Here is an 18,204-nt window from a genome sequence, read left to right as displayed (position 1 = left end):
ATAGAACAAGGTGCTTGGTGGTCGCGTCATGTACTGGAATCCTGCCTTGTGTTTCCAGCCTACTCACCCATAATCAACGATTAAGCACTGTCACGTGCTATAAAACCGCCGTCATTGCTTTGTTAGCCAGCCCATTGACAATCCGGGGCATATTCGCCTGGGACAACGCAGATTTCTGTACCCGGCCACCTTCTGGGGTCGTCCGAGCCGCACCACTTCCTTCTTTTAAACTGAGGGCACCCGAAATGTCCTCACCAAACCCCGTACCGGCGACACCTCGCGTGACATCACCCACTCCATCTACATCGGACCAGTCCGAGACACCCGATGGATACCACGCACCGGTAACACGATCTGCAGCACGTCGCTTCCGTGAGCCAGAAGGTTCTACCGAAATTTCTACTTCAGCGCGAGCATCAAGATCTCCCACGACACCCTCGGCTCGGCGCACCCGCCGATCAAACCCCAAGATACCCGCCTCGCCGCCGCGCTCGGCCAACGGTACTGCCTCGAACAATCTTTTATCCCCGTCAAGCATTCCCGACGCCCTGCACGACTTGTCGAGATCCCCATCTCCTCTCGGCCTGATCCCCCTCCACGCTCGCTACCGCAGTTTCATTCACCGCCATGAGATCCCGCGCAAGCTTTTGCACGTGTCAATCGGATTTTTGACTTTGTCATTATACAGCCGAGGCGTACAATCCCTGCAAATAACACCTGTCCTCTTTACCGCGCTAGTTCCGATTGCAGCAACGGACCTCATTCGCCACCGCTTTGAGAAGGTCAACAAAGTATACATCCGGTGCATGGGTGCCCTCATGCGCGAAACAGAGGTCACCGGTTACAATGGTGTGATCTGGTATCTCCTCGGAGCGTATGTTGCTCTCCGCTTCTTCTCCAAGGATGTTGGCGTCATGAGCGTGCTACTCCTTAGCTGGTGTGACACCGCTGCCTCGACTTTCGGTCGTTTGTACGGCCGCTACACCCCTCGTCTGCGTCCTGGGAAGAGTTTGGCTGGCACTTTAGCGGCATGGCTCGTGGGTGTTGTCACCGCTGCTGCTTTCTGGGGATGGTTCGTGCCTTACATTGGTGCTTTCCCCAATGACCCAGAAGACGCTTTCATGTTTACGGGACGCTTGAATCTGCTCCCGAACTGTGTTCGCGGCCTTCTGGGCTGGGGGCCTAGTGACTCGGCGGTCATAACTGGCCCTGTGGCTTTGGGTGTCATGAGCGTTGTCTCTGGCGTTGTTGCCGCCGGCAGCGAGTTCATTGACATGTGGGGCTGGGATGATAACCTGACGATCCCGGTGTTGAGTGGAATTGGCCTCTGGGGTTTCCTCAAGGTGTTTGGGTAGATGGATAAATGATACAGTTCTGATATGTCAACGCTTGCACATTATTCCCTTTTCGTTTTCTAATATTACATGTTCAATATTGGGGACATGTTTCTCTTATGCTTCTCTACTTTCTGGCATTGTGCTGCATCAAGAATTGGATTCTCGTTCGGATGGGACTGATTGAAGCAATACCCAAGTTGGAACTTTTCTCTTCTCTTCAATTATGCTCTTTGGATGTTTGTTCTGCATGGTTGCTTTCTGGACATGGCTTTTGTACGTTCTTCAGATATACGCACATGGTCTTCTTTTATTTTACAAACACGCCCGCAACATTTGTACATCACATCCAGCAATCCATAAGACATCAGCTTGGCTGATTATTGGCAGAAGTATCCAAAATGTTCATCCAGCGCCGTAGGACAATAACAAAGTGCTATTGCGCTACACATGCGTCCAAAATTGTCCCTAAAATAGTACCAGACCCGGGAAATTTCAAATTGATGCTAAACGCCGGTCTGCCAAAACGAGAAGAGGGGTATATTAAAAGCATTAATCAAACGAGGTCAAGAATGCTGACACGTGGGATTCTTTTCTTCTTGGTAGCCTGTCTGTGCGCTGTGCTCAAGCTATCGGCAGTTGAGCCTTCGCACGACTCTTGTTCAGGCGGAGAAGGGTCGATTGACCAAAAACCATCGTGCAGGATAATGTTTTCCAAGTGCCCCGTGGTCGTGTTCTTCGAAGTTGTGCTCGTTGTCTCCTTCAAAGACTTTGAGGACTTCTTGGGAAACTTTACGTCGTTGGTCTCATTATTTTTGCACGTTTTCAAGCTCAATGGCAATGCAAGCTCCGGCTCAAGTTGGGGGTTGGAATTGGCCTGACTGCAAGATCGGGGTGATTTGACATCTTCGACCTTGGAGGAACGAGACCGAGCTTTTGTTGCTGGCGGTGCCCTCTTCGTTGGGGGCTGACGCAATGAACGAGCTGTGGTGTCTTCAGACTGGCCTTTTTCCGTTTTCGAGGACAGGGAAAGAGATTCGATGGCTTTTTCAATGTGTTCAACCTCTCCCTTTTCCTTACACTGCACCTTGGGAGTCCTCTTTGACTCTGATAGAGATTTTATGGGCGGAGAAGGCAGCGCCATTGGTGTGCTGACTAGAAAGTCCTCTAGGAAAGTTTCAGATTCACAAACGTCGGGGACCGAGTAGCTGATTTTGAGCCCCATGCACCTTGCTGGGAGAGATGGAAAACAATCGGTGCTTATAGCAATTGCGTCCGATTCTTCAAAATCAACCACACCGGTTCCCAAAGCTGTGCGCCTTGATCTGATGCGGGACTGATCTGAGACGGGATGACGTTTGATATTGGCGGAAGGAGACAAGTTACACATCGAAGAGAATGAATCAAGGAGATCATCGACCTCCCGGGAAACGTAGTGCATTGTCGGTGAGGCTCTCTGCTGAAGATATGTGCTCGATGAGGAAAACAAATCGTCTTCCCGGTCCATGATGGTTGGTGAAGAAGACGCAGCACCGGCAACAAGCCGGCTAAGAGGATTCTGGGTTGAGGCAACGGCATCCAGCAAGTGCGTTTTTTTAGTTGTTGACAGTCCGGATTTTTCTTTCGTGAGAGTTCCATATTTCAAGATACTCCCCCGTTTCATTCCAGCATCAATTGGTCCTTTTTTCTTGGGACCGGTGCGTCGAGTACTGGTCTTCTTTTTCGCTGCAGCTTCTTCAGCTTTCGCCGCTTTTTCAGTCTGTTCTTTGTCCCAATTTTTGACGACTTCAGGAATACCTAATTTTGCGACAGTCTCGAATACCCAGACCTTTTCAAGAGAGAACGGATCAAACCGTTTTGTTACCCGTGACTTCGATGGTGCAGGGGGTGCCGATTCAGCAGCCAGCTCTTTGTCTTCCTCTTCCTCACCTTCCTGTGCACTAGTTTCGGACGGAAACGGCGGGTTTGGTTCTTCGGCAAGGAGATCCAGCCCAACAACATCTGCGGGCAGCATATCTAGCTGTAGTTCTGGAATTCCATCAGTGCCAAAGCTTGACCGGCTTCGGAACACCTTTTGCAGACCGATTGGGCAATCGGGCACATATGAAAAACCAGGCGATACGCCTAAAACTGGCCTCCGAAGACGAAGTCTATACGAGACGAGAGGCTCAGCCAGCAGTTTGATCAATTTCCTTGCCCCTGATCGATAATTCCATTCAAAATGGTCCGCGGCAAATGCTCGGATTGCCTGGGGGTCAATATCATTGTCCCAAGCCTGTGCGAGACGAGTTCTCAGAAAAGCCATCTCTTCATCGCCGGAAACCTTGGGTTGAGCGTAGTACTCGAGAATTTGTCGATCCGGGAAGATGTCAGGAATTCGAACTGATGGGTGTTTCCTCGTAAAGTAGCCACTCTCATTCTCCTCAAGTTCATACTGAAGTCTCTCTCTCCACTCATTCAAACCTGTATCCACGTCTGCTTGCGACGCAAGCCCCTGCAGAAGATCCTCGCCAAATCCAGCCTTGGCAATCTGTGCAGCGAGCTTACTGCCGCATTTCGGAACACCAGATGGTAGATAGTCACCTCCACTGAGCATAGCGAAAAGAATCATTCCCGGTCGGTCAAGGGGTATGTTTGATGGATGCCCACTCTGTCCCATTGCATAGCATGTGACATGGGTTGCAGAAGAGGTACCGCTTCCGCTCTCTTTCGAGAAGTTCATAATGGTAAAAGACGATCCGAACATCAATGCATCGACATCGTTGCTCATGACAGCGTCTACGATACCAGCCTGCTGTAACCGTGCACATTCAGCTTCTGCCTCACCGGGTGCTTCATGCCACGGGAATCTGAACCGCTCGATGAGGTCTTTAGAGCGTTTGATGATCGGCGCACTGCCATAACTGCGGGCTGAGACTGCTTTGCCTCTCTTGAAGGCAGGTTTTTGCCGCCCATCATAAACAAAAAGGGGGTGAACTGGCAATGCAAGTAATTTCAATAATCGATAAAATAGGGTACGTAGCTCTGGATTTCTCCCGCCCCGACCTGCTTGAACTTGAAAAAGCCAGATCGAGATGTCGACTGCAATGCGGATCGGCCTCGCTGTCCGCTCCAGGTGCGTCACTGCCAACTTGGCTAGGGAGATACGCTCTCCTGGGCCAATGGCATTGATAAGCCTTGGGAATGTTAGCCTTTTGATCTAGAGATCTGGATATGTGAAATTCTGCTTCTCATGTGATGCATAAACAACACTTTCTCTCAATGCTCAGGGATATGTTTTCTACCATGCAAAAAGAAAAATAAAAAAACCACATGTATTCACTTACCCAGGGATACCCATGCCGATTATAAGCAACAAAAAAAATCAAAAAGCAGGTAAAGGGTCCATGTGGAGTTAAAGACGTGCAATGTGTACTGGCTGTTGCGGAGAGAGGAGGTTGTTAAGTAAATCAAGACGGCCCGATGTAGATCCGTTGCCTACCAACGAGCTTCCCCCAATGATCCAACTGGGCAAGCCTATAGACCTCACTTTTCTTTTTTTTGGTCTTTGAAACTAATCCAATGGCGTTGAAGCTCCAACCAGTGTGCAGGTGAATCGAACATTTGTCGCTACAAACCACACGGACTCCTGTTGCTTTTAGAAAGGGGAGCAACGCGCCCGAGCTTAACAAAGCATGGCGAGTGATGCACCTTCAATGGGTGCTAGTAAACGCACATCAGCAAATTCTGGTCTGCGCAATAGCCAGACAGTACGGCCCGTTTCCCCTCATACACCGCAGCAGGGTTCGGGAAACCCCTCGTTTACCAGCAGCACATCACCAGGCTCCTCGTTTCGAGGCGAAGACGATGCGATCATATTTGAAATAGGTGCACGATGGCTCCGTGCAGGTTTTGAAGGAAGTAGCACACCCGTGTGTGTGGTTGGCTTTGGACCCGAAGAATCAAGAAGAGCGGGGGACTATCGAGGATGGATACAGGGCAGCGCCGGTGCTGGGCGGCTACCGCAACCTGTCGACATGGAAGAGTGGGCACGGGCACATGAATTGTGGCGGCCAGATTCTCGAGAGGTGGATCTGGGCCTGGTCGAGGATAAGATCGAGCGAGCGTTTCGGGAAACATACAACCAGTTTCTGTTGACAGATGCAGGCACATCTCGCCTGGTTCTTGTCCTGCCGTCTCTCATGCCACATCCATTGCTATCGTCATTGTTGTCAACGCTCTTCAGTCGCTGGCGCTTCCCTAGTGCTACCCTTCTGTCCAGTGCGACCATGTCGGCCATGGCTGCGGGACTGCGGTCAGCTCTGGTGGTTGACCTCGGCTGGGCCGAGGCTACGGCAACGGCGATCTACGAATATCGAGAGATGACTACGAAAAGAACAACGCGGTCTATGAAGCATTTGATGCAGGAAATGGGACTACTTCTTACTGAGTTGGCTTCCGATGGGAACCAGGATACGGAGACTGCAGATAAGATCTCCGTTGGATTTGCTTATTGTGAAGAAGTGGTCAGTCGGTTTGCCTGGTGCAAATCGCAGGCAGGAGAAAATACAAGCTTAGATGAACCCGACCGGAAATTGTCGATTCCTTCGCCTGCAAACCCCGAAGAAGAATACATGGACGTGTCGTTTGCACGTCTCGCTGAACCTGCCGAGAGGATTTTATTTGCACCAGGTGTCGCAGAACATGAACTTGATGACGAAGAAAAATCATTGCCTTTGCTTGTCTACAACACCCTTCTCTCACTGTACCCCGATGCACGAGGAACATGCATGTCCCGCATTGTCTTTGTAGGCGGCGGTTCTAGAATTCCTGGGCTGCGGCAGAGAGTCCTTACGGAAGTCTCACTCTTGATTGATCGTCATGGGTGGAGTCCTATTCGAGGCAAAGCACTCGAGCGACAGCGACAGAGATTGGAGGCGCTGAGACTTTCTGCCCCCAAAGCTTCCAACCAATCTGAAACCTCTAAGAGCATTGGGGAAGCACCGTCCACCGATGACGAAACAACCGATCCCTCGAAGGAAGTGCCTGAGATTGATTTTGTGGAACAGAAGCTCCGCCGACAAAACAAAGACATACCAGTTCCTATCCAAGGAGTGCTGCGCGAAGTTGAATCTCTTGGTCCATGGGCAGGTGCAAGCCTGACAACTAGTCTGAAGATCCGGGGGATGGTAGAGATTGATCGAGAGAAGTTCTTGCAGCACGGACTTGCTGGAGCTACACGAGACATTGACCATCCTGTTCCTGATCGTCGATCGGGCTTGAGATCTGGCGGTGATCGATCGAGTTGGACGCTTGCAGGTTGGGCATGAAAACTATGTACATTTTTCAAAAACAATAGATACCCCGTTGGATTTCCAAGCAGTTTTCCTCCATCTACCAGTCCCAAAATAGGATAGCCGGAGATTCGGTTATGCCCTGGCTTTCATTGAGTATTGAGATCGTAATCCTGATGATAGCTGTTGCCGTGAAAAGAAATTTTACGGTCTGTCGTTCCGCGCAAGACTATATATATCAGAATCTTCGCTTACGATCTTGACAAATTACAGACCTCTTAGGACGACTTCTATAGATGCAGCGGTTGCACATTGCATTCGGAGTGGTACCCCAATATGTCAACTTAGACATTAATGAAAAGAAACTGAATAGAGCGATTGCGGGAGGAGGAAATGGAAAGAGCTCATTGCAATACGGTGGTGCAAAGAAAGAAAGCATGAAGACAGGACAAAAAAGAAGGCCCGAAGCGCGATTCGAACACGCGGCCTCTCCGAACTTGAGCTGTATACCCAAACGGAGAATCATACCACTAGACCATCCGGGCGGACGATACAAAAAAGTGTAAAACAAAAATTATAGACAAAGTCCATTTGTGAAGGTACTCTTATCATAGCGTGTAGAAAGATCCTCGACCACAGAGGGCGTAGCTATTTAGCTAAGCCGGAAATCCCACGTTTATGAACTCTTTGTAAATCCTCCTATGGGTTCGCCACCTATATGATATACAGGTGGATATACGCATTTCATTTGATGGAAGAAACTTGATGCCCCACTATTTCTCGGTGAAGATTTTACACTGTTTATAGACAGACAGAAATCGTGGTTTTACCAATGTATGGGATGACCTATAGATCGGGATAAAACGTTCTGAATACTCTAACTAACTAAATTGGCAAATTCCACTCTTTTTCCAATCTGTGAGGACAAAGCTAAATGAATATATTGTATAATTTGTATACAACATAGACTACGCTATCACAGCGGTCCGTAGAATTTCTAGATATTCTACCCTATTCTTAACCATATATTATACCATTTGTTTCGATAGGAGGGTCTGATTTGCTCCTTCAGGTTCTACATTGAATATGGCCAACCTATCGAACCGAACAGTAGTGGTCTCCAACATCCATCCCACAGTGACCGAGTCTTGGTCAACCTATTTTACCGACTTAAACTGCAGCTGCGTCACGGGACGTGAGGGGTGAGGTGAAGGGTAGGGCTTATCGAACCCTAGAATCGATCTTCCACCTATTGGGAAAAAAAGCGCAATGCATCTGCAGTCACCGAAATAAGCAAACTGATATCTCGGGCCGGACGGCACGCCATGGCAAGCGTGGAGGTCTTTTAAGTGGCCCCGAAAAGCCGCTAATGCTTCCCATAAGAGATTGCTGAAGCGAGGTCAAACACAGCCCCCAATCTCGCCAGTGTAACCAGAAACAGTACCAGGATGGTAAGCACTAAGCGTGCAGGAGCATATGCTTATTCTCGTATCTGAAACCTTTGACCTGCATGTAACTACTGATCAACCCACCAAGCGGCTAAGACCGCCAAGATTCCCCTAGCTCGCTGCTTAGCGCTTGAAACCTTTTGTATGTGTGTGGTTATCAACACAAGCGTTGACTAGATTTTCCTGCCATGGCAACATGCAGCCTCGAGTTCATCGTGTCTTTGCTTCCTAGGATCTTAACATGCGCCCAGACTAGATGGGACAGGGGTACAGGAGAGCATGTCAGATCTTACCCTTCGATCTTCCAGTAAACAATTAAACCCAACCTCAGCTCGTGCTCTACTCTACAACCCATCGTCTCCACAATTCTTGTCCCTTCCAAGTTGATCTATTCACTATGCCGAGAGTTCGACGTAGATGGACATCCGAGGAGGATTCTGTGTTGAAAAAGGCCGTTACAGCTGGTGCTTCTCCGATCCTGGCAAATCCAGGCTTGAGACCCGTTGCTAACAATACCTTGTAGTGATGGAGCAGTCTCGACCAATCATGTGGCGTGAGCTTGCCAAACAGGTTCCCGGCCGATCGAATAAAGATTGCCGTCGACGCTGGTGGAATACCTTGGGTGGTGGTACTGCCAAGGGACTGTGGTTAGAGGAGGAGGACAAGCTACTTACCGAGGCAGTGAGCAAGCACGGCACAGACTGGCGTAGGGTTGCACGCGACGTGGTGTCACAAACACCCGATCAATGCTCCAGCCACTGGAGCCAAGTTCTAGATCCGGAGATCAATCACTGTGACTGGACTGGCAGCGAGGCAAGCTCTCTGACACTGCAGATGGGACATGACTGACAACGTGCCCGGTAATTAGGATGAGCGGCTGCTACACGAAGTCCTCACAAATAGCATCAACTGGTCCGTTATAGCGACAACTCACAACCCCCGAAGGACAACACTATCCCTTAAAAACCGATACGCGACTTTGCGTTTGAGACATGAAAAGAACGCCAATGGGAAGCAGTCACCACAGGAGCCGGGAGAATCGAGTCAGGATCTGATGGACCAGGCAGACGACGATGAAGACCGGGGCGATAGTGGGCAGAACGACGAGAGCGGGGATGAGTACAATTACGACGACATTCCGGATCTTCCCCCCATAACAGGCTCTAGCTCTAGCTATTCGTCAATGCTTCCTGCAACGCCGTTGGATTGGATGGATGTATTCAATCAAACTGGGGAAGTCCCATCCGCCCCGCTTACCAGCACTGTAGTGCCGGGGGGAGGATTAGTGACGCACTTTGACCTGGGAGCAATATCTGAAGAGATGGGAAACCGTCCGCTTCTAGAGTCTTGTGAGTCTGGCTTCCACTTAAGAAATAACGGAGCTAACGGCAACAGACGGTGACCCCGTGGACCCTGTGGATGGAATATTGACGGATAAAAGCATGATGGGCACAGGAACTAGTTCCTCAAAATCTACTATAACAAGCGATTCGAGCACTTATCAGGTATCAGCTGACTTGATTTGCAATGGCTCGCAGTTGGAAGGTATTATCAGGACTGTGATACAGACAGGCGCGGTTCTGAATGTACAGATTAAGCCTAGATAGGATCTTTCGCTCAAAATTTACCGTCCTATAACTTTTCCTTCTGGACCCTCGGTTTCTCTTAGCAATGGCAGTCTGATAATTGTGTATGCCTTAGCCTCATCACACGGAACACGTATGTGTGAGATCTGACTGTAAATAGAACGCTAAAATTACCAAGTCTTACCACGCTACTATCTAAAACGCCGGTACAGGAGAGATCTAATCAGTCGATTTTTCCAGAAATCACCACCTTCAATACAAACTGGACCCAGAGATCTGGTTTAACGAAATCTCACATAAGACTTACTCCGCAGCGCAGCTGGATCGTTGTCCGGGGGCTAACCGTGGCGTTGCACGAAGGATCAAGGACAACCAGAGATACGGCAACAGACCCGAGTATGCAGAGATATCATAACAGACCCAAGTAGATATGAGTGCCCCCGGGTATGAACGGAATTTAGGGGCTCTTTAAGTGATAGCCTTGGGATCAAAGCCGTATGGCGCTACAGAGTAAGCTGTGTTGAGATGTAATATAAAATCAGGAGTAAGTCCTGGCAGACTTGAAGTAAGAGTCACAATTGCATAGAGAGTTGCTATATTCACTTCACGAATACGTTGCTAGCTTCCCCAGATAATCTATTAAACCGTCTCCGATGTTCATGCATCTTCTGCTGCCCCTGGTAGTCGGCATATTGCATGTCTGCAGTACGACGGTTTCGGCGAGCCCCCTTGGACAACACCCGGCAGAGTCCGTCTTTGATTATGTCATCGTTGGCAGTGGCCCCGGGGGCCTGACTTTAGCAAATCGGCTTACAGAAAACCCAAAGGTATCAGTGGCAGTCATTGAGGCTGGTACATGGGCCGAGGATGTGGTGGGAAATCTCAGCGCTGTGCCTGGCTATGGCGGCAAGTATCTCCTCAAGAGCGTCAATTCAATTCCGACTGCCATTGATTGGGACTTCGTGACTACACCACAGGCTGTAAGACTCTCTTTCTGTGCTTGACACGGTTTCCAAGTTAAACGCTTTCTGATTGCTTACACGTCATCTTGCTAGGGCATCAATAATCTTGTCGTCCGCTACCCGCGAGGAAAAGTGGTAAGTTATCTCGTCTATCAGGAAGGCTGTGCTAATGCTCAGCAGCTAGGAGGAAGCTCCAACCTCAATGCCATGGCTTGGGGTGAATCGAGCCGCGGGGCCTTTTCCAAATGGGCAGCCGAGGTTGGTGACAAGTCCTTCACCTACGAAAACATTGCCCAGTATTACAAGAAGCCCGTGCGATTCACGCCGTATCGAGCCGGGACTCGTTTTGCCAATGCGACCCCATCCTATGATCCTGCCGAGGTTGGCCATAGTGGGACTTTGGACGTGACATATCCCGCTTACGCGTACAGCTGGACAACATGGCTGGCGGTTATGCTTGAAGCTGCGGGCATGCCAGCACAAAATGCCTACATTGACGGTTCCCTCAACGGATCAGCGTGGCACATGTCCGCAACTAACCAGACAACCGGGAAGCGGTCCTCTGCGGACACGGCATACCTCCGTCCAGTACTGGGTCGGCGCAATCTAGTCGTCTTTCAGAAGACGCTGGCAGAGCGGATCCTGTTCAGTCACGGCAACATGGCAACTGGGGTGCAGGCGAGCTCAGACAACGCAAAGTTTACCCTGCACGTGAGAAAAGAGGTCATTGTTGCTGGTGGGGTGTTTCAATCACCACAAATACTCCAAGTTTCTGGTGTTGGGCCAAGAAAACTGCTTAAAAAGCACGGCATCCCCGTCGTAGCGGACCGGCCAGGCGTGGGTCAGAACATGCAGGATCAGATTTTCGCGGATATTGTCTACCGTGTCAATCTTCCAACGGGGGACACACTAGGCATTACAGAGGCCGATATTATCGCGTTCAATACCAATGCCACTGGGCCTCTGACTAACCCTGGGGGCGAGTATGGCGGTTTCGAAGACATCCCCGCGGGTTTACGATCAGGGCTCTCTCCTGGGACCTTGAACGGTGAGTATCTATTCATCCCAAATTAGGTTAACCATTCCACTGATTTCTGTCTATTCACCCAGGTCTAGAGGCCTATCCATCGGACTGGCCGGACATCCAGTACCTCACCCTCCCCAGATTCCTGGGTGACCTAGGTACCACGCCTTCCCCAGACGATGGAAACAACTACGCCAGCCTGATGGGAATCATAATGAAGCCACAATCGACTGGATCTGTATCTATTTCCTCGGCCAGCATGCACGACCCACCTATCATCAACCCTAATTGGATGACGACGGACGCCGACCTCGAAGTTATGGTTGCTATTTTCAAGCGGATGCGGCAGCTGTGGCGGTCCCCGGTCATGAAAAACATCACAATCGGGGATGAGGTCTGGCCTGGATCCAGCGTGGAAAGTGACAAGGAGATCATCGCGTTCCTACGAGAGACGGTGAGCCCTATGTCACATGCAACTTCGACTTGTAAGATGGGGAAGAGGAGTGACCCATTAGCGGTCGTTGACAGTAAGGGAAGTGTGATTGGAGTAAAGAACTGTATGTCCACTTCAGTCCTCGTATTGTGTTACTAATTTCTGACGTTGAGACCAGTGCGTGTCATCGACAGCTCTGCGATGCCGTTCCTGCCGGCTGGTAAGTTCTCTGCCCTCATCAGGGTTGCGCATGTAGACTGACTTCTTTTAGGTGGAGAGCCTCAGTCTGTCGTCTGTAAGTAATCAGCCCGCCTGACCCTATTCCTGTGCTTGGTATTAATGTGGACAGACATGCTAGCTGAGAAATTGGCGGACACGATCAAGGCCGAGTGGTAGTTAAGTAAACGGATGTGCGTTTACATGATAAAATTAAAGATTGGAAAAAAAGAATAGGATGACAGAGATCTATGGTTTTAACACTGTATGGAACTACCAATAGATGGGGCATGAAAAAATACTCCAAGTTCTCTAACTAACTAAAATGGTAAAATCAGTTCTTTTTCTAATCTATGCGGATAAAGCTAACTAAAAATGATACATATTTTTAGGCCCCACTATTACAGCGGTCCGTAATTTTCACTAGATTGAAATCCTATTGAATCTCTATAGAATTAGATAAAGGATTAGATAGAGGAGAAGTATAGAGATCAGTATATAACGCCTACTATACTCTGAGGGGTTGTTTGTGATACTTAGGATACTATACCGGAGGATTTCTTAAATAGGCTGATTGAGAGTATACCTGCTCAGTGCTAGGCGGTTATTGATGCTCAGGGGGGTGCTACTGAATACTAAGTGTAGTATATAGTAGTGGTATTGTATATGAGAAATTGTTGTATGTTGTATGTGAGAGAAATGGAGAGTTGAAAGGTTGAGAACCCTGTTTTTTAAAAGAATATTGTAGTATCAATTTGTAAAATACCATACTAAATATTAAATACTATGCTAATTTATACGCTGGTACCGCCACTGTGGAGGTGGTGAATCTTTATAGGGTAGACTGTTGTAGATTCCTAGTAATATCAATGGATTCTGGAGTAAGTCATTGTGGCTAATGTGGCCAGGGGGCAGTGATTTTTACTATGGCGATACCATAGAAAATTGCACGCGTGTTGAAATTTGACTGCCAAGGACTACTACCACAAACTAGTTTAGGGCCACTGTGCCATTATGGATTTCCACTGTGCCAATAGTGTTTTACATGTTGAACCATTGGTTTCGAAATAGGATGCCCGATTATGTGTAGTAATATCTACAATCAATTCCAGTCCACATCCAAACAATGCCCCCGAATCTCTCCATTAAACCACTCAATCATGTCAATCTTGCTGTATCGTAACCTAGCCCCGTCTAACAAACATACCCCCTCTACAGGACAAACCACCGCTAGAACAGTCTCATACAACAGTCTCATTGCCAGATTTTTCCCAATACACGCCCTAGATCCCACTCCAAACGGCATCATGTTCCTTTCCATGAGCCCTCCGTGCTGTCTGCCTTCTAGCCACCGCTCTGGCCAGAAGTCGAAGGGTTGCGGATACACATCTTCGTCATAATGTAAGTTATACGCAGCACAGCCTACGACGGTGCCGGCAGGCAATATATACTCGCCGACACGGAGGATGGAGGATGAAGGAACGGCCCTAGTCAATCGGGTTGGGTTGGCCATGCCCAGTCGAAGTCCTTCTTTGACGACAGCACGCAGATAAGGGATGGACTCTGGATCTATTGAAGGGGTTTCCTGTCGAAATTGTGCCACTTCTGCTGAAAGTTTGTGCCTTGCTTTTTCGTTGTGAATGAGGTGGAAGAGGATGGTTGCCAGCATGACGGCGGTAGAGTCGGCACCCGCAAATATCACGGCCTTACACTGGGCAGCAGTTTCCTCTGGAGAAATCCCCGCCTCTAGAAGTCGAGATTGATATGTCGAAATCCGTGCGGAATTTACATCGGCACGGGAAGTGACGCCTACAGCGAACTGATCCAGTTTGTAGAATGATAGAATCGAATCGTCGGTCGAGGCAAGATGAATGGCGAGCCTGTAGACCTGCCGGAAAATAAAATTCGGCAGAAGCGAGAAGCGCGAGAAAGCCACAATGGCAAAGATGAATGGGTTAGCGCTGAGCTTCACCCCCCGTTGTGCCTCTGCAGAGAGGTGCGCAGACTCAGCGAAGCCCCCGTAGGGCTCCCCGAGGAGGTACCCTGTCACGACATCTATCGAGAGCCTGGCGCAAATATCGACGAGATCAAAAGATGCCTTGTTTGTCTGGTAGATGCTTAGGCGCTCGACAAACTGAGTGATAGACTGTCCAATGGGCTGATCTAGGGCACAGGCCGACCGCACGCGGGCAGGAGCAAAGAGAGGAGCCACAGCTTTGGCGCGCCGGTCGCGATATTTAGTATCTCGAGATGAGAAAATTGAGGCAATTGTGCCCAAGTCGAAATTCTTGTACCGATCATCTTTGGGGAAGCCGCCATTGGCAACATAAATGTCGCGGAGTGCGCTACTATCCGAGATGGATACGCTATTTGGCCCTACACGGAGGACAGGAGTGCGGAAGCGACGGTGGAAGTAACGAAGTACACGACCCTCAACTCCAAGATAGCAAATTACGTATATAAAGAGCGAGCTGAAAGAGGCCAAGAACGGACCTGGTACATGGCTGAGGGGATGGAGAAACAGTCGGTAGATCACGATTCCAAGAATAGAAGAGAGTAGGAGATAGGTGAGCTTTTCAAGGGCCATCTTAGGAATTGAGCCTTTTGTTTTTTCCCTTACTTACTTTCGAGGAAAAAAAGCGCAGAGTGCCAAAAACAAAGCCCAGGTGATATCTACTCGGGGCTGGGTGTACAACCAGGGTCCCAATCCCCAAGTGAACAGGCAACTGTATGCATAAAGAAATAGATGTTATTCTCCGTGAATCGTCAGAGTAATCAAAATGAACGATAACAGTGATATTGCCAGTTTTCTTTCCGGAGTTACCCCCTCCTCGTTCGAGAACGAAGACCTGAGAATCAAAACGCTCTTGGCCGCGTATGCCCTGGTAGCACGGCTGGAGACCCCATGGGAGACCACTGCCAGACTTTGTATGGGCCAGGTGAGTTATCCTTATCTTTGAAAATCACCAACTGACCTGTGTCAAGCCGGCGCTGGGAGCTGCCCTGAAGGTGTGTAAAGACCTTCAGCTCTTTGAAAACTGGCATCAAGTGGGAGATCATGCAGCAACTGCAGATGAGCTTTCTAAGCTTGTACCATGCGAAACCGCTCTTCTAGGTATCAGGCCACAATACAGGTGTATATGTCTAGAAGCTAACTCGATAAAGATCGTCTCTTACGACATCTAGCCTCAAACCATATGCTCAAAGAGCCATCCATTGGCGTTTTCGAGCCTACATCATTCACCAAGTCCCTCCTCCAGCCGGTATTTTGTGAGTGGATTAACCACTTGTAAGTGACACTAAGCAACAAAGTCAGCGTGACTCTAAAAATCCCTACAGATACGACGCTACACTGCCATGCTTCTTCAAGATGCCGGAGTTTTTGGCAAAAACTGGCTATGAACTTCCCCTTGACCCAGCGAATGGCGTGTTTCAGTACACCAAGAACTGGAAAGGCGACATGTTCAACTACTACGAAGCCCACCCTCGCGAGGGCGAATCCTTCAACCACGTCATGGGGGGCGTCATGGCCAATCAGGCTGGCTGGCTGGATATCTTCCCACACAAGCAAATCTTGGAGACCTCGCGCGGAGATACGCCTCTTGTAGTCGATGTCGGCGGCAACATTGGACATGACATAGAACGCTTCCGTGAGGTGCACGCTGAATCCGCCAGCCGACTCTACTTGCAGGACCGACCCGAGGTCGTCAAGCTGTCCAAATGTCCAGACCCAGTAAATAAATTGGGCTACGACTTCTTCTCTCCGCAGCCAATCAAGGGATCTCGGGTTTACTACATGCACGGTGTGCTCCATGACTGGTCTGACGAGCCCGCCCGCAAGATCCTCGCTATGCAGAGAGATGCCATGACACCAGGATATAGCACGCTGTTAATCCACGATCATATTGCTCCCCGGGCGCTCGCGCATCCACATACTACTGCGTACGATTTGACCATGATGGTAATGGTGGCTGGTACGGAGCGGACTGAGATGCAGTGGGAGCAGTTGCTGCGACTGGAGGGATTCAAAGTGGTCAAGATCTGGAGGTCTCCACTGGCAGTTCAGGGTATTATCGAGGCAGAATTAGTGTGATGTATTTATAAATCATCACTATTTGGACGAGGGGGCTTTCGAGGCAATCTCTCTGTTGTAGGTGTTTGTGTTGAAACCATAGATCTCTGTCAGTTTGGTCTTGTGGAGTAAGCCGACCGGTCCGCGCCCTGATGGAGGGGACAGTGGATCTTGACAGAGATCTATGGGTTCAACAACACTGTATGGAACTACCAATAGATAGGGCATGAAAAATACTCTGAGTTCTCTAACTAGTTAACTAAAATGACAAAATCCCCTATTTATGCAATCTGTTGTGGGATCAAATGACTAATCTGGTACTTTTGTATAGGGCAGCCGGGGTCACATGTTGGTGGTTTGCATCATGTATTGTAACCTAGTTTTCTGACAGATATCTTCCACAAAGGCCCGGTTTCTTGACGTCTGATCTCTCGAGGTTATTTTCTAGCACTGGAAAGCAACTGCTGAGATGGAACCGATGGAATAAGAGTAATGGCTGATGACATTATTCTACGTAAGCCTTGGGAGGCACGGGGGGTACAAAAAGAAATCCCTGGGTGGTGGTCACTTGACTACCGGTAATCTTTACCCTCTGGCCATTATAATGTAACGCATGTCACTACCTAGTGAAGAGGAGAACGTTCAAGGCGGCATGCTCTCTGGCATACGGGTCGATTCAGCGGTCGCAAACGGACTTCGTACTCCACTACACTAGGTATTCACCCCAGAAGTAAAACTGATTTCAAACTTCCTTTGTAAGACTGGAAGGATCTGCATTATTTGTCTACATCCACGTTGTTGGTCACAGAACCGAACACTTCCAAAGCATTGCCGAGATAATTCTGAACTCCTTTGAGACGGGGGGTCATGTCACTCCCCAGAGGGAGAAGCTTCTCGGTTTGATGGCCTTCACCAACTCCCTCGCCAACAACGACTTGGTATACAGCCTGCATTGCTTTGTCCTTGTCACCGTTGGGCTTAATCTTTCCACTGACTAGAAGACCCTGAACCTGCTCCGTAAAGGTTCCCTTGTAGTCCTCGGGTAGGGGAGTCTTGCCTAGAACTACCGAGTCAGGCATGTTGGTGTTGAAGGTTCCGAGAATAACAGTCAGGGTGCGGATGTTAAACGGGGCAACTTCTTTGGCGAGGATCTTGGTAAGAGCTATCGGATTCACAGTTAGCTATTTCTATTGGCTAGAAGCTCTTTAGTATTGATACATACCATCCATTCCAGCCTTTGCACCTGCGTAAACACCCATAGTGGGAATACCGTCAAGCGAAGCACCGCTGCTCATGTTGACGATCACACCGGATTTCCGCTGGCGCATGTAGGGTAGAACGGCCCGGATAAGTCGCAAGGGACCAAAGTACATAGTCTCCATCTGGGTTCGTACCTCCTCCTCTTCGAAGGTCTCGATAGGGGCGTAGATTGAATAGCCGGCGTTATTGACTAGGACGTCAATATGGTCGCCACTACCTTCAAGCTCAGTGATCACGTTGCCGCAATCACGGCTATCCACATCAAGCTGGATCCATTTCCCTCCCTTGGATTCGATCTCGGCGACGAGGTCGGGAGTGCGCGATGGGTTACGCGATGTCGCAATGACCTTGTGTCCGCCAGCCTGGGCGGCGCGGGTCAAGGAAAGGCCGAAGCCAGAGGAGCAGCCCGTAATGAGCCAGGTGAGCTTGGTAGTAGCCATGACGAAGTTAACGGTAAGGAGCAAGAGAAAGCATCGACAAGTGAGTGAACTTTTAAGTATCACGGGCCGGAGTTAAGGGTGCCATAACGCCGCGGACTTTTGGTAACCCCGGATGATTTCTTTGTTCTACTCGGGGTTTGCGCATTCACTCTGGAT

At 49.3% G+C, this 18,204-nt stretch overlaps 8 protein-coding genes and 1 non-coding gene across 9 annotated transcripts; 5 read left to right on the top strand and 4 right to left on the bottom strand.

Moving 5' to 3' along the window:
• Window positions 1–245: 245 nt before the first annotated feature.
• Window positions 246–1,355, top strand: Pdw03_2223 (Phosphatidate cytidylyltransferase, putative; the record flags this gene model as incomplete). The annotated part of the gene is made up of 1 exon (XM_014681352.1): window positions 246–1,355. The coding sequence occupies one exon, from the start codon at window positions 246–248 to the stop codon at window positions 1,353–1,355; it is 1,110 nt and encodes a 369-aa protein (XP_014536838.1).
• Window positions 1,356–1,890: 535 nt separating this feature from the next.
• Window positions 1,891–4,674, bottom strand: Pdw03_2222 (XPG N-terminal; the record flags this gene model as incomplete). Its single annotated transcript, XM_014681351.2, has 2 exons — window positions 1,891–4,510; window positions 4,661–4,674. 2 exons carry the CDS (start codon window positions 4,672–4,674, stop codon window positions 1,891–1,893), a joined length of 2,634 nt encoding a protein of 877 aa, XP_014536837.2.
• Window positions 4,675–5,008: 334 nt separating this feature from the next.
• Window positions 5,009–6,643, top strand: Pdw03_2221 (Actin-related protein RO7, putative; the record flags this gene model as incomplete). The annotated part of the gene is made up of 1 exon (XM_014681350.1): window positions 5,009–6,643. The coding sequence occupies one exon, from the start codon at window positions 5,009–5,011 to the stop codon at window positions 6,641–6,643; it is 1,635 nt and encodes a 544-aa protein (XP_014536836.1).
• Window positions 6,644–7,066: 423 nt separating this feature from the next.
• Window positions 7,067–7,152, bottom strand: Pdw03_tRNA163. Its single transcript has one exon. It is a non-coding gene; the product is annotated as a tRNA-Pro (tRNA).
• Window positions 7,153–8,452: 1,300 nt separating this feature from the next.
• Pdw03_2220 (Myb-related protein B) lies at window positions 8,453–9,662 on the top strand (the record flags this gene model as incomplete). Its single annotated transcript, XM_066100119.1, has 4 exons — window positions 8,453–8,519; window positions 8,579–8,868; window positions 8,924–9,404; window positions 9,451–9,662. 4 exons carry the CDS (start codon window positions 8,453–8,455, stop codon window positions 9,660–9,662), a joined length of 1,050 nt encoding a protein of 349 aa, XP_065957846.1.
• Window positions 9,663–10,294: 632 nt separating this feature from the next.
• Window positions 10,295–12,456, top strand: Pdw03_2219 (putative choline dehydrogenase; the record flags this gene model as incomplete). Its single annotated transcript, XM_066100118.1, has 6 exons — window positions 10,295–10,621; window positions 10,697–11,651; window positions 11,714–12,184; window positions 12,239–12,280; window positions 12,332–12,355; window positions 12,410–12,456. 6 exons carry the CDS (start codon window positions 10,295–10,297, stop codon window positions 12,454–12,456), a joined length of 1,866 nt encoding a protein of 621 aa, XP_065957845.1.
• A 922-nt stretch (window positions 12,457–13,378) lies between these two features.
• On the bottom strand, window positions 13,379–14,863 carry Pdw03_2218 (Cytochrome P450, putative; the record flags this gene model as incomplete). Its single annotated transcript, XM_014681348.1, has 1 exon — window positions 13,379–14,863. One exon carries the CDS (start codon window positions 14,861–14,863, stop codon window positions 13,379–13,381), a length of 1,485 nt encoding a protein of 494 aa, XP_014536834.1.
• Window positions 14,864–15,056: 193 nt separating this feature from the next.
• Window positions 15,057–16,369, top strand: Pdw03_2217 (S-adenosyl-L-methionine-dependent methyltransferase; the record flags this gene model as incomplete). The annotated part of the gene is made up of 4 exons (XM_014681347.1): window positions 15,057–15,215; window positions 15,262–15,391; window positions 15,442–15,565; window positions 15,616–16,369. 4 exons carry the CDS (start codon window positions 15,057–15,059, stop codon window positions 16,367–16,369), a joined length of 1,167 nt encoding a protein of 388 aa, XP_014536833.1.
• A 755-nt stretch (window positions 16,370–17,124) lies between these two features.
• Window positions 17,125–18,048, bottom strand: Pdw03_2216 (Short-chain oxidoreductase, putative; the record flags this gene model as incomplete). Its single annotated transcript, XM_014681346.1, has 2 exons — window positions 17,125–17,510; window positions 17,571–18,048. The coding sequence occupies 2 exons, from the start codon at window positions 18,046–18,048 to the stop codon at window positions 17,125–17,127; spliced, it is 864 nt and encodes a 287-aa protein (XP_014536832.1).
• Window positions 18,049–18,204: the final 156 nt, after the last annotated feature.

The sequence above is a fragment of the Penicillium digitatum genome, chromosome 5 (genome assembly GCF_016767815.1).
Source record: "Penicillium digitatum chromosome 5, complete sequence".
NCBI lineage: Eukaryota > Fungi > Ascomycota > Eurotiomycetes > Eurotiales > Aspergillaceae > Penicillium > Penicillium digitatum.
The sequence above is the reverse complement of the archived record's forward strand: the minus strand, read 5'-3'. Positions and strand labels throughout refer to the sequence as shown.